General features: G+C 46.4%; 1 protein-coding gene across 7 annotated transcripts in view; it reads left to right on the forward strand.

Moving 5' to 3' along the window:
- Nucleotides 1-7,884: 7,884 nt before the first annotated feature.
- ABLIM3 (actin binding LIM protein family member 3) overlaps nucleotides 7,885-12,819 on the forward strand; it is a 109,593-nt gene continuing 104,658 nt past the window's right edge. For 6 of the 7 annotated variants that reach the window (XR_008375166.1, XR_008375167.1, XR_008375168.1 and 3 more), the window contains exons 1-2: nucleotides 7,885-8,050; nucleotides 8,401-8,500. Coding sequence is in view for 1 of the 7 variants with exons in the window: in XM_053566155.1 (XP_053422130.1) it covers nucleotides 8,488-8,500 (13 nt within the window). In the remaining 6 variants the exon portion in view is untranslated. Of the gene's footprint in view, nucleotides 8,051-8,119; nucleotides 8,501-12,819 lie in introns of those variants that run through there. The other variant, XR_008375171.1, reaches the window with a different exon arrangement.

Below are 12,819 nucleotides of genomic sequence, written 5' to 3' on the forward strand. Positions count from 1 at the left end.
CTTACACATCAAGATCACAGTGTGCCCTTCCAGCCCACGGAACTGACATAAGGGTGTCCCTAGGGAAGTGACCAGCATGCACATAACCACTGACTTCTGCCAACTCTTTCCCATGCCCTTCCTAGATATTAGGGGATATGATGTCACCCTCTGCAAATTCTGTGTGAATGCCAGATCCTGAATCACTAATTTATGATGAGATGAAGGAAAAGTCACTACAACCTACTTTGCATATTCTTTAGTTTACAAAGCCCACAGTTCCTCGTGTCATTCCTGGAACAACCCCGAGAGATACTCCAACAGGGGATAATTACAATGCATAATGTGCGATGACTACTGTTATTCATTACGGCTGAATAGATTGAAACAAAGATAATTAATTGATTGCCCAAGGTCACACAGCTAGGAAGTGAGGGCAAACCCAGAACCAGATGTTCCAATTCTTAATTCTTTTTTCTTGCACAGAGCCTCCCTGTGCCTCCCTGTTGCACAGCTGTGGAGACTCGTTCATCATCCTTAACAACTGGGAGAGGCATGCATGCCCAGCAGATTTTAAAGGACTAACTGGAAGACCATACAGAGGTAGAATGTAAGTCTCAAAGAGTCAAGTGAATACATTGGTCATTACAAAAGTTGTGAGGTACACAAAAACCAAGAACCGTAAATTCTACACAGACAGATGTAAATACCCTCCTAGCAACACCAATAGGACAAGCAAGTGGAAATGTGCACAGGTACATCAGAAAGGATGCTGAAATAATGGACCATAACATAGTCTGTCTCAAAACTTTCACAGTGATTTATGTAGAAAGGGAAGAGAACCAAGCTTGGGGGAAGAGAGCATGGGAATTAATAAATCCATGTTATCTGAAAGGCATTTACTTCACTAATTAAAGACACTGCTCAGCATACTTTGGTTAGACTGGTCATAGAAGGTCTTTATAGAGAAGTGGCAATTAAGCTAAGACCCAATGGAAGAGAAGGTTCCAGTTTGCAAACAAGGAGTGACTACAAAGTTCCCCAAAACTCACAAACTCACTGGAAAGCCAGAGAATTTTCTGCACACAGGGAGCCAAAGGGTGTAGGGGGAGTGGAGGTCTGAATGGCCTCCTTAAGGACTGACCTGGTCCTCAGTGGTAGAGGAGCTCAGAGCACTGACCCAGGAAGATGAGACTTGAAGGAAGCTTGAGGGAATGACCAGCTACTCGCAGTGACCAGCAGAAGTGGACACTGCACACCGGAGAACTGAAGGCGGAATAGAAAACGCTGGTGAATAACGAGCAATATTCAGTCTCCTAATCTATGAAATGGGGGAGTAGGATGGAATGCTCCCTCACATTTCTTGCAGATAGGTTCTTCCACCAAGAGACCGAGTCCAGAGAAGGCCAGCCCAGGGAGCAGCAAGGCTGAGTCCAGATCTCAGATCTCCCCAATTCCTATGAAACATGGCTGCAGCGCAGCTCCTTCCTTCTTCCGGAAGAGTGGCCATCAGGAAGGAGGCTTGGGCAAGGCTGTAGCAGAATCTGTCTGCCTGGCACCCCCTGAAGCCAGTATTGCAGCCCCCAGCACTCAGATCTCTAAGCCAGTTCCTTTGTCCACCCCAGAAGCTTCCCAGAGATGCTGAGAATAACTTTAATTTTTTTTAAACATTTCTGCGCAAAACAATGTGAGCAATAAGAGAAAAATCCTGGCCCCATTACAAAGCTATTCCAGCCCAAAACCTGGTCTGAGTCCTGCCATTTCCACCTGGGTTTCAGGGCTCCCACCATGCAAGGCATCATGTACTGGAAAGACGTCTCTTTGTTCAAGGCCTGGGTCTCAGCACAAAGCCATGGTGCTGCTGGGGAACTACGTCCCCCCACACCAACCTACAACACAGTTAGATCTTCTGCCTAACCCCAAACACAGGACAATTGGTAGAGGCTTAGAACCAAGTGCACTAGACTGAAAAGAACCTTAGCAATCACCTTGTCCAATGCTCCATTTCTAAATATGGAGACTCGGGCCCAGAGAGGATTGGTTAGGTTGTTCCAAGGCAGATAATAACCAAAATGTACTGAGCATTTTCTAGAAGCCTGAGACCAGGCTCAACCTGTTCTAGATGGTGTTCTATTGCTGTTCACAGTGAGGTTAAGTATTGATCCCAGTTTACATGTGAGGAACTTATGGCTCAGTGAAGTTAAGTCACTTGTTCAATCTCACACAGCTATAAACAGTACAACCCAGACTCTAAGGCAAACCATTTATCCCATGGCCCCTGACTTCCTTACAGTCTGCCGCATTGGGGCTATGTGACCTACATCTCTGGCCTCCCAGCTCAGGAGATCCACTTCGACTCCAGGCCTGTTAATGCTGAGAACGTGGTTTCCATGATCATCTGCACCCCACTCAGCTCTTCCTCCAAGAAGCCATCAGTGACATCCAGTCCCATCTCCCCTCAGACCTGGACTCTGTCTTTGCCACTTAGCTCTAGACCCTCTCCTTTCCCGCACCCCACTCCAATTCCAAGAATGGCTGTTCTTCCTACGTCACCTCAACTCAGATGTCACCGGTTCAGGGAGATCTCCCCCTCACTTCCCTCACTGGTTGTAATCCAAAGTCTGTGTGTTTTCACATGTTCTCTTCCTCCATGTTTCTGTCAGGCGCAGTGCCTGGCACAGAAAAGACGATCAGAAGTTGTTGAATAAACAAACGAATGAATGAACTAAAAAATGAAGGAAAGCCAGGCATGGTGGTCATACCTACAGCCCCAGCTACTCTGAAGGCTGCAGTGGAAGGGTCCCTTGAGCCCAGGAGTTCGAAACCTATCTGGGAAAAACAGCAAGACCTTGTCCTACCGAAAAGAAAGAAGAGGAAGAAGAGAAAGAGAGAGAGGGAGGGAGGGACAGAAGGGGAAGGAAAGGAAGAAAGTGGGGGCAGAGGGAGCGAAGGAAAATAAATACCTTAGTTCTTCTCCGAATGTCTGCCAACATTTCTCCCATCTTGCATATGTACAAGTGACTTTGTTAAACCTACATAATCCACTAATTTACCCTGATCCAAGTGTAATTTCTATGCAATATGGGTATACGTATATCTAGGCTCTATATGGGATCCCAATTGTGGAAAAATGATGAACTAGTTCATGTGATATACTGTGTGTATTCAATATATTCTATATATTTTGCATATTATGTGCTAGGTATAATACCTATGCTCACATATACACATTATCCTAAATAATGTACTCTATGTATTTTTGTGCAATTTTCTATCTTTATTTAATCACATACCATGAAAATCCTCCCCCACTACCACACACAGATTGATTTCATGTTATTAACAACGACATATTATCCTTCAAAATTAAAGTAACAGAAGTTACCCTTGGCGAAATATCCAAATAGTCTAGTTGTGGCAAGGAGAAACAGGAATAGGGTGAGGAGGGGACAGAGGGGAGTGTAGGATGGGAATGGAAGAAAGGCAACTGGGGAGGAAAGTCAGGGGCCGGGGGCGCCTTAGTCAGTAATAACAATGAGAGGGACAGAAAGAAGGGGAACTAAAGATGACCCCAGTTACGGACAGGAAACTGGGAAAGACGGAAGCTCTCTAGGGAGAAGCAGTGCAGTAAAGGCACCCACCAGCGGCCTGTAAGGGCTAGACCGTGGCCTTGGGTGCAGCTGGCCCCAAAAGATTTCCTCTTCCCCTCTATGAAGTCGGAAAATCTGTTTCCCAATGGTTTTGCCACATGGATTTTCAACACTCAAGTCCTGCCAGTTTCCAAGCAGGACTTGTTTATCTCCATTCTGGAGTCTCAAAGTTCAAAACAAACTTCCAAACAAAGGGATCCAAACAAAGGGATCCTGCTCCTGTGGTTCTCAGCTCCATTCTCTTGGGAGGATGGAGCCAACCCTACTCTGCTCTCCTGATGACTTTCACAGCTGGGTGCATGGAGAATCCCACCCCCAGCTTCCTCCTGCGTCTTTCCCGCTGCCTCCAATTGTTGTGGACATCCTCACAGGTATAACTTTTTATCTTCTTTTAACCCTTTTCTCCCTATCCTTATAAACCTGCAGGGAAGATGACATTGTTTCTCCTACATAAGCTACGCAAGCATTTTGGAGTGGTCCAAGTCACAATGGTCTCTTGAGCTAGAAAAAGAGACCCTTTAAAGAGATCATTAAAAAGAACCCTAAACAAGAGGAACTGATCAATTAAGCTCCCTATCGTTAGAAAACTCTGAGGCATATTTTTATGGCCACCACCCTGTTGAAAAGCCCAACTGGTCTCTGTAGTGGAAAATGACAAAATTGTTACTAAGGACAGGTATAACTGAGAGATGATACTAATAATTAATATATACCAAGTCTTTATTTGCCATGCTTTACACTACATATTTTAATACATACAATAATCCAAAATGTAATATCGTCACATGAAGAATTTGAGGGTTATGGAGGTGATTATCTTGCCCAAGGTGGCTTATAGCTAGTAAGCCATGAGCTGGGATTAAAAGTCAGCTAGGCTGCAAACAGAACCTGGGTGTTTAACTAGACCACCATCAAGTTTCCCTAATTCATGTTTTACTTAGTGAATTGTCTCCCCCGATGCCCCAATTGAATATGTGCTCTATGAGGGTAGAGTTATTATCTGTCCTGTTCACTATTATATCCCCAGCAGCCAGCACGGGGCCAAGAGCAAAGCAGACACTTGATAAATAATTGCTGAGTGAATGCACCAATGAATCAACATCATGCTTTTATTTGACATGTCCAGTAATTCGAAATTTTCTGAACATTGAGGCATTAGGTGATAGCTAAAGTATGCTTTCAAAGGTATGCTAGGCCTCTGCCCTTTTCAGTAGCAAACAGCTATCTATGAGTCACCTGGAATACTTGTTTAAAATGCTGATCAAGCATAGTCCCGAATCCTCAGAGAAATATATCAATGGGCAAGAGACATGAATAGAACTTTCTCTAAAGACGACAGACGAATGGCTAACAAACACATGAAAAAATGTTCATCATCTCTATATATTAGAGAAATGCAAATCAAAACATCCCTGAGATATCATCTAACCCCAGTGAGAATGGCCCACATCACAAAATCTCAAAACTGCAGATGCTGGCGTGGATGTGGAGAGAAGGGAACACTTTTACACTGCTGGTGGGACTGCAAACTAGTACAACCTTTTTGGAAGTAAGTATGGAGAAACCTCAAAGCACTCAACCTAGACCTCCCATTCGATCCTGCAATCCCATTACTGGGCATCTACCCAGAAGGAAAAAAATCCTTTTATCATAAGGACACTTGTACTAGACTGTTTATTGCAGCTCAATTTACAATCACCAAAATGTGGAAACAGCCTAAATGCCCACCAACCCAGGAATGGATTAACAAGCTGTGGTATATGTATACCATGGAATACTATTCAGCTATTAAAAAAAATGGAGACTTTACATCCTTCGTATTAACCTGGATGGAAGTGGAAGACATTATTCTTAGTAAAGCATCACAAGAATGGAGAAGCATGAATCCTATGTACTCAATCTTGATATGAGGACAATTAATGACAATTAAGGTTGTGGGGGGGGAAGCAGAAAGAGGGATGGAGGGAGGGGGGTGGGGCCTTAGTGTGTGTCACACTTTATGGGGGCAAGACATGATTGCAAGAGGGACTTTACCTAACAATTGCAATCAGTGTAACTGGCTTATTGTACCCTCAATGAATCCCCAACAATAAAAAAAAAAAAAACACTCTGAGATATCACATAACCCCAGTGAGAATTGCCCACATCGCAAAGTCCCAAAGCTGCAGATGCTGGCATGGATGTGCACTGCTGGTGGGGTTGCAAACTAATTCAACCTCAATGGAAAGAAGTATGGAGAATTCTCAAAGAACTGAAAGTTGACCTTCCATTTGATCCCACAATCCCATTACTAGGTATCTACTTAGAAGGAAAAAGAATCATTTTACCAGAGGACATTTGCACTAGAATGTTTACTGCACCTCAGTTCACAATTGCCAAGACATGGAAGCAACCCAAGTGCCCATCAACCCATGAATGGATTAACAAATTGTGGCGTATGTATACCATGGAGTACTATTCAGCCATAAGAAAAGATAGAGACTTTACATCTTTTGTGTTTACCTAGATGGAGTTGGAACACATTCTTCTTAGTAAAGTATCACAAGAATAGAAAAACAAGTATTCAATTTACTCAATACTAATATGAAACCAATATATAAACAACTACATGCCCACATGAAAGAAAAACACAAACATATTCTAGTGAGGGGAAGGGAAGGCAAGGGGAAACGGAGGGAGGGTGATTAAAGAGATCTCACCTAATGTGCACAATGTGAGGGTGTTCATCACACTCCCTGGGTGAAGGGCTCAACTACAACTTGAACTTTGCCTCAGAAACAAAAACAATGTAAGCTAAACATTTGTACCCTCATATTAATCTGAAATAAAAAATAAATAAAATGCTGAGCAAGGAAACCCAGAGGCTGGGAATCTGCATTTGTGCAAATCTTTCAGGTGTCTGGGATACATACAAAACTTTGAGACCACGATGAAGAGATTAGGGCTATTTTTGTCCCCATTCCATTGGACAAAAATCCTAATAATCCATCAAAATGTGTTTCAAATCCATTGATCCATTGACCTATCTAAAGATTTTTTAATCTCTATCACATCTTTGGGGTCATAAACCGTATTAATTTTTTCCACCACATGTAAGGTAGAACCATCATATTGATATAAAAGGTGTACTTTCCCCAGTTTTAATAAGAGGGTGGCTACTCAACCTTACCCTGACTTCTCAGTTTCACACATGGCCAAGCTAAAGTAAGAAGGCCTAGTCCAGTTCTGCCACAAGATGCTGTCTTAGACACTGTTTCCTTGTCTATAAGTTGAAGGTGTGAGCATTCACAGCTTTTTGAATCTACACATGCTCAACTGGAGTCACGCTATAGGTAGGGATCCGCTCAGTCTTGTTTTTCAACACTCAAAAGTAATGCTTCTGCAAGCATGAATTAGGTTCAGAAAAGCATGGAATATGTAGTCACAGGAATGTAAAGAGCCCCACCCCACTGAATCAGTTGTGACCAAAAAATAAATTTCTACAATACACACCTATAAGAATTAATTACACACACACACAATAAAAAAACTTTGGGGCAAGAATTAGTTGACCACACAAAGGTGTGGGTCTGTGACATCTATTCTTGAGGCCACGTGCCTGCTGTTCTCAGATGGCCACGGGTTTCAGGTGGGGGTGCTTCTGCAGACTGTTCTTAGGGCTACTAATATTAGAACCAGGAAAGACCTGGGTCATTCTGTCAACAGATATTTATCAATATTTACTATGTTTCTGGCACTGTTCTAGATATTGGGGGCCCAGAAGTGAGGCCTACTGACAGTCAAGACTCATTCCTTCACGGTGCTAACATTGGGGGTGCGGGGGGAGAGGTGATAATTCGAACGAATGGGTCAGTGGTAGGTAGCATCAAAGTTAGGAGGCTGGAGGAATTCCCCGGTGTTTCATCCTCTTGTCCAGCCTTCCATTCTGCGGTTAGATGAGGCAGAGACAGCAGTGAGCTACCTGCTCAATCTAGACTGCATTGAGTTTGTCAGCAGCAGGGCTGGGGTGGAAACTGTCTTCCTGCAAAGCCAGTCTTGCCTTCACAGCCCCTCCCAAGGATATTTCTTTCCTCTTAACTTCGAGTCCTTAGACGTCAGTACCGACCGAGAGGAAACCAGAGCTCAAGCTCCCCGGTACAGGTCCCAGGACACCGGGTGGGTCCAGACCCCACCACACCCCAGGACCAGGCAGAAGCCCGGAGGGGCGGGGTCTCGGACACGCACCGGCGCGTCCAGCAGGTGGCAGCAGCGAGCAGCCGCGCCCCCCGCGCTGCCAACCCGAGAGCCCGCATCATGGATGTCGAGCTCCCCTATTTCGCTTTGCTGGCCCTGGAATTCGAGACCCTAGACGAGGACCAGGATTCATGAACCGGTCTCAGGGGCCCGGGCAGGAGCCTCTGGCTCCCGACGGTGGCCGAGAGGTGGGTCCCGGGGCGGGTCGCTGCTCCCTGAGGCCGGGCGGGGACGCGCTGCCCCCGCCCTGCCTCCCTGTGGTCCACACCCCCTTTGGGATCCGGAGCCGCTGGGCTGGAATCGTCCGGGGTGCGCGCGAGCAGCCTCTGCCAGCCCCGCTCCGGCCCGGGATCCGGGGCTGAGGAGCAGGAGGACAGAGGCGCCCGTGTCCTCCCGCCCCTCCACCTTGCTCACACCTGCGCCAATTAGTCCAGTCGCCTTCAAGGCCAGTGGCTCCAGCCCAGTCCGAGAAGGGACAGCAGAGGGAGAGCACCTGAGGATACAGAGCTGGCACTGGCCTGCCTTTTTCAACCCCTAGGTGATGAGTGCGGTTCGAAGAACGGAAAATTTAAAAAGCAACCCGGGCCTCCGTATTGAATGAAAGACCCAGTGCGAAGACATCACCATGAACACAAGCAGTAAGTGGATCCTCCTCTCCTTCGCCATGGGAACAGGGGTGGGGGCGGGAGGTGCAGGAGCCTGCGCTGCTGGGGCTGCCTGGAAGGAGGAAGGAAACCTGGCATCTCTGGACACATGACCCCCAGACTCCTTTGGGGGGCTTTCTGTGCTCCCAGGCAGAGAGACAGCTTTGGGGTCTGGCTTTTCGTGTTCATGTTGCCAATATTTTATCAGCGGCGCCGGTTGCCTGTGCTGGGGAAACTGCTTGGCTCCTTCTAGCAATGCCTGGGAGGCCTAGGAAGCGTCTTGTGGCCATTGTCTGACGGTGGGGTCCCTGAGGATACCTCCCTTCACACATCTAGAAAACGGTGGAGGATCCTGTTTGTCCCGGAGCTGGGGAGAGCAGGGAGACAGGCCTGCAGGCGGGCAGGCAGGTGGGCTGGTGGGTGTGGGCAGGCAGTGGGATGGGAGACAGCAGTTTAATAAAAAGCCACGTTTGCATCTAGAGATTGTGAGAAGTCCAGCTGCGGTGTGCCTGCACCCGGTGGCTCCAGGCTGATTTCACCACATACTTCGAAGCTGGTTATCCCTCCTTGAGAACAAGAGAAAAGGAACAGCGTTTGGCCAAGGGCTCTAAGATGCCAAAGGCAGCAACTGCTTGCAGCCCTAGGAACAGACATTCTGCTGCCAGGTTAGGCCTCCGCAAAATGCAATGCAGGGAATGCAGTCAGAAGTACAAGAGGCACGGTCTGTTTCTCTTCAGTGTAGTGCCTTTGACCATGGGCACCAGCAGGGGTGCCCAGGCCGCATGTCAGGCTTCAGGTCTCCCTCTCCGGCTGTCTGACTAGCTTGGCTTGTCTGGGTCATTCCAGCCTCAGGTGGGGCTGTTGAACCCGAGGAGCTCTACAAACATACACTTTCCCGGATCTCTGACTTTGTTACCATGCCCCTCTTTACATCTCAGACTGTTTATCTGTAAAATGATAGGGGGTGAATTAGAAACCTTCTAATCAAAGAATCTACAAGTTGGTTTTTTTGTTTGTTTGTTTGTTTGTTTGTTTGTTTGTTTGTTTTCCAAAAGAGCTAGAGCTGAGCAGTAAGACCAGAAACATCAGGACCTTACTAGGGCTGTGTCCTGTCAAAACCACTGCCTCCTTACCTCTCCTCCCCACCACAACCATTTCAAGGCTGTTGGCATAGAGAAAAGAAAAAACAAAGTAAAAGCCACTGAGATGAAAATGAAATATATTTATTTACTATATATTTGTATGACTCATCTCTCTGCTGTCTTCCTTTGTGTATTACATATCTAGGCTAAGCAAGCCACCGTGGCTGGACTCCCTCTGCCTCTTACAGCCAAAGAATTTTGTCTCTTGATTTGACAGGCTGGAATAGTGTTTTGGCTTCCTAGCAGGCTCAGGAAAAGAGCAAAATCCTGTAGCCCCTATCACCTAGTAGGCCACATGTTTGCATTTGCATGTTTTCAGGCAAATAAAGATGTAAATTGCCTGTCACTTCTCACTATCTCTAGGAAAACAAAATGTATTTCTGGGAGTCCTTTCCCACTAAGTGACAGAAGAGAATGATGGCTCATCTATTTTTCAAGGAAGTAAGAAAGGAAACAAGCAACTGAATCTGCCCTTTTCTCTCTCTGGAATCCTAAGGAAATCTTGTCCTGTTAGCAGTTAGCAACACTGAGTATTCCCTGAAAGAAGGAAACGGAGGTTGTCCTTTTTTTTTTTTCTTAAAGAAATAATGACCAATAGAACATTGCAGAAGATGAGGTGAGGACTGCCAAAAATGCCATCCTGGCCTTATATACTTTTTCCAAGTAGGGAGGGTATGTGTATGGTACAGAAATCGTGGGAAATGAACAGAGCAGAATGGCTTGGCCGTCTTGAGAGTCAGAGTCCCTCCTGAGTGGAAGTGCTTCTTTACATAGGTGCCTGGGGACAAACTTAGGGTTGGGGGCTGGACTGAGACATCTTCAAGGTTCCTCCCAACCCTGACTTTGCAAAGGGAGAGAATAGAAATTGGGCCTCCCAAGAAGAGGGACAGGTCACAGGGTCATAGGAACTTGGTGCCGGCAGGAGGCAAAGATACTGTCCTTTAAGATGTGAAATTTTTAGCTTGATCCTCATGCCTGAAATTGTCCTGAATAGGAGCTCTTCCTTAGTATTTCTTTCACTTCCATGTATTTGATCCTTATTCTTCACCAAGCCACCATGCTAAGCACTTCCCTGCTTGATCTCACCAGACTTCCCACCCGCCCTGACAGATGAGTATTATTACTCCAGCTCTACAGGGGAAATCTGATGGCTGATGTTCCGTGACTTCAAGTCATGCGGTTAGTTGTTAGATTAGGAAAGATACTTGGATGTCTAGCATATATGACAGTGAGAGCAATTTTTAATCAATGGTTCAGATGTCACCACTGAAGTAGGACAAAGCATGAGGTCACAGTGTCCCTCTCAGCATACACAGGGGATTGGTTCCAGGACCCCCATGTGTACTCAAGACCCACGGCCAGCTCTGAAGAAGCCATGTATATATCAAAAGTCAGCCCTCCCAGTCGAATTCCCTGACTACTATAATTTCCATCCATGTTTAACTGAAAAAAAATCCACATATAAATGGACCCACACATTTAAAACCTGTGCTGTTAAAGGGTCAACTCTATTAAAAACTCCCCTTCATGAGAAGAGCACAGGGCTCTGGTCTTTGGGTAGCAATAAGGGTCAGTGGAGCTCAGAGCATGGAATCTGGGTCCAGTTTTCTTCTTTTCACTCATTGGATGTGTGATCTTCATCCAATTAGATGAGACCATTCTCATCTCCAAAAATGGAAATGATGCAACGTGAAACAATATGACATACGTTAGCTTGGAATGGGACCAAATGTTACCATTTCATGTAGTATGCAGAGGGTGGACCTTGGCTGTGGCCAGGGCTGGGATCATGTCAGTAATGGGTTGGTCACACTGCCATGATTACTCTGGCAGTCAGTGTGACTATTGTCATTATTGACTTCATGACAGTAGCAAGCAGGTCAGCCCACCTCTTGGATGTCCTACCTTCATCATGAATTGAGAAGTGTATCTGAAGTATGATTTTTGAGAATTAAATGAGATTATAAGAGATCGCTTTGTAAACCTATGTAAATTGTTTTTATTAATAAAAATCCATTTCTCAGATGACAAAAACAGGAGAGTGCACAGTCAGTGACTCTTCAGTGTGAATTTCAGTTTCATCAGAATTTTTTTCTGAAATCCAACTGAGCATTAGTTCACCAAAAACCAGGAAGCTGAGACAAAGAGGAAATTTGGGAGATGATGGGGTGGGGTGGTAGGCAGACCTGGGGAGAACACGGCAGGTGCGGGCTGGCCCTCGGACTCAGTGAAGGAGGGGAGAGAGGGCGACTTGAGGAGGGAGCAGACACCCCAGGCATGAGCACAGCCAGGCCAGGGGGGCCTGGGCTCAGACTAGTGGGTACCCTCCTTGAGTGAACGACTTCAGGGGAAGAAAAGGAAACCCTGCCTCTTTGCCTGCTCTAGGGTGGCTCCAGCTTCTTGCCTTTCTTTACTCTTTACCCTCCCAAACTAATTCTGCCATCTGTCTCTAGGCCTACTGAGGGAGCCCCTAACTGATCTTCCTTCACCACTCTAGCTACTTCCAGTCATTCTCCCAGATCCACCGTCTGCATCACCTTCTGCCTAAAATGCGGATCCTCTGCTCCTAGGATGAGAGAGGAAAAAACCTCAGCAAGGCCTGCCAGACCTCATATGAATTGCACTATTCTCTGGGTCCTGGTCACAATCACCTCTTCCCATTCCCTCTGGGGGCTTGCCCCCACCAACACTGCCAGCACTGTTCCCTCCTCCTGGAAAGCCCTTTCCCCACCAGCACACTTCACCCAGGCTGGCCTCCTCACGCTCCCCAGCCCCAGTCCAGTTCCTGTGCCCCTGAGGCATGCTTCTAGCACACCCTGGCCCTGTTCCCTCAGAGCCTGGCCTCTGCCATTGCTCACTCTCCATTGATCACGGCACTGAAGCTCATCTCCCACCAGATAGCAAACTCCATAAGAGCTGTGGCATGCAGCCCCTGGCAGTAATACGGTCTGCAGTGTTTCTTCATTCAGGTTTGTACTTTGGCCATTTTCCTAAGCCCACAGAGTGAGGAAGGAGTTGAATCCAAAGCACTCACTCTCCTCCAGTCCCTAAGCCATGGAGTACCACCCATCTTATATGAACACTCTAAGGCAACACTAAGTCTTAGATTATTTCCTGTTCAAGTCTCCAGTTCCCATGTTGGCCCCGGGAATTCCAAAGCCAGGGGAGACT

This window comes from Nycticebus coucang, chromosome 17, assembly GCF_027406575.1.
Source record: "Nycticebus coucang isolate mNycCou1 chromosome 17, mNycCou1.pri, whole genome shotgun sequence".
Classification (NCBI taxonomy): Eukaryota; Metazoa; Chordata; class Mammalia; order Primates; family Lorisidae; genus Nycticebus; species Nycticebus coucang.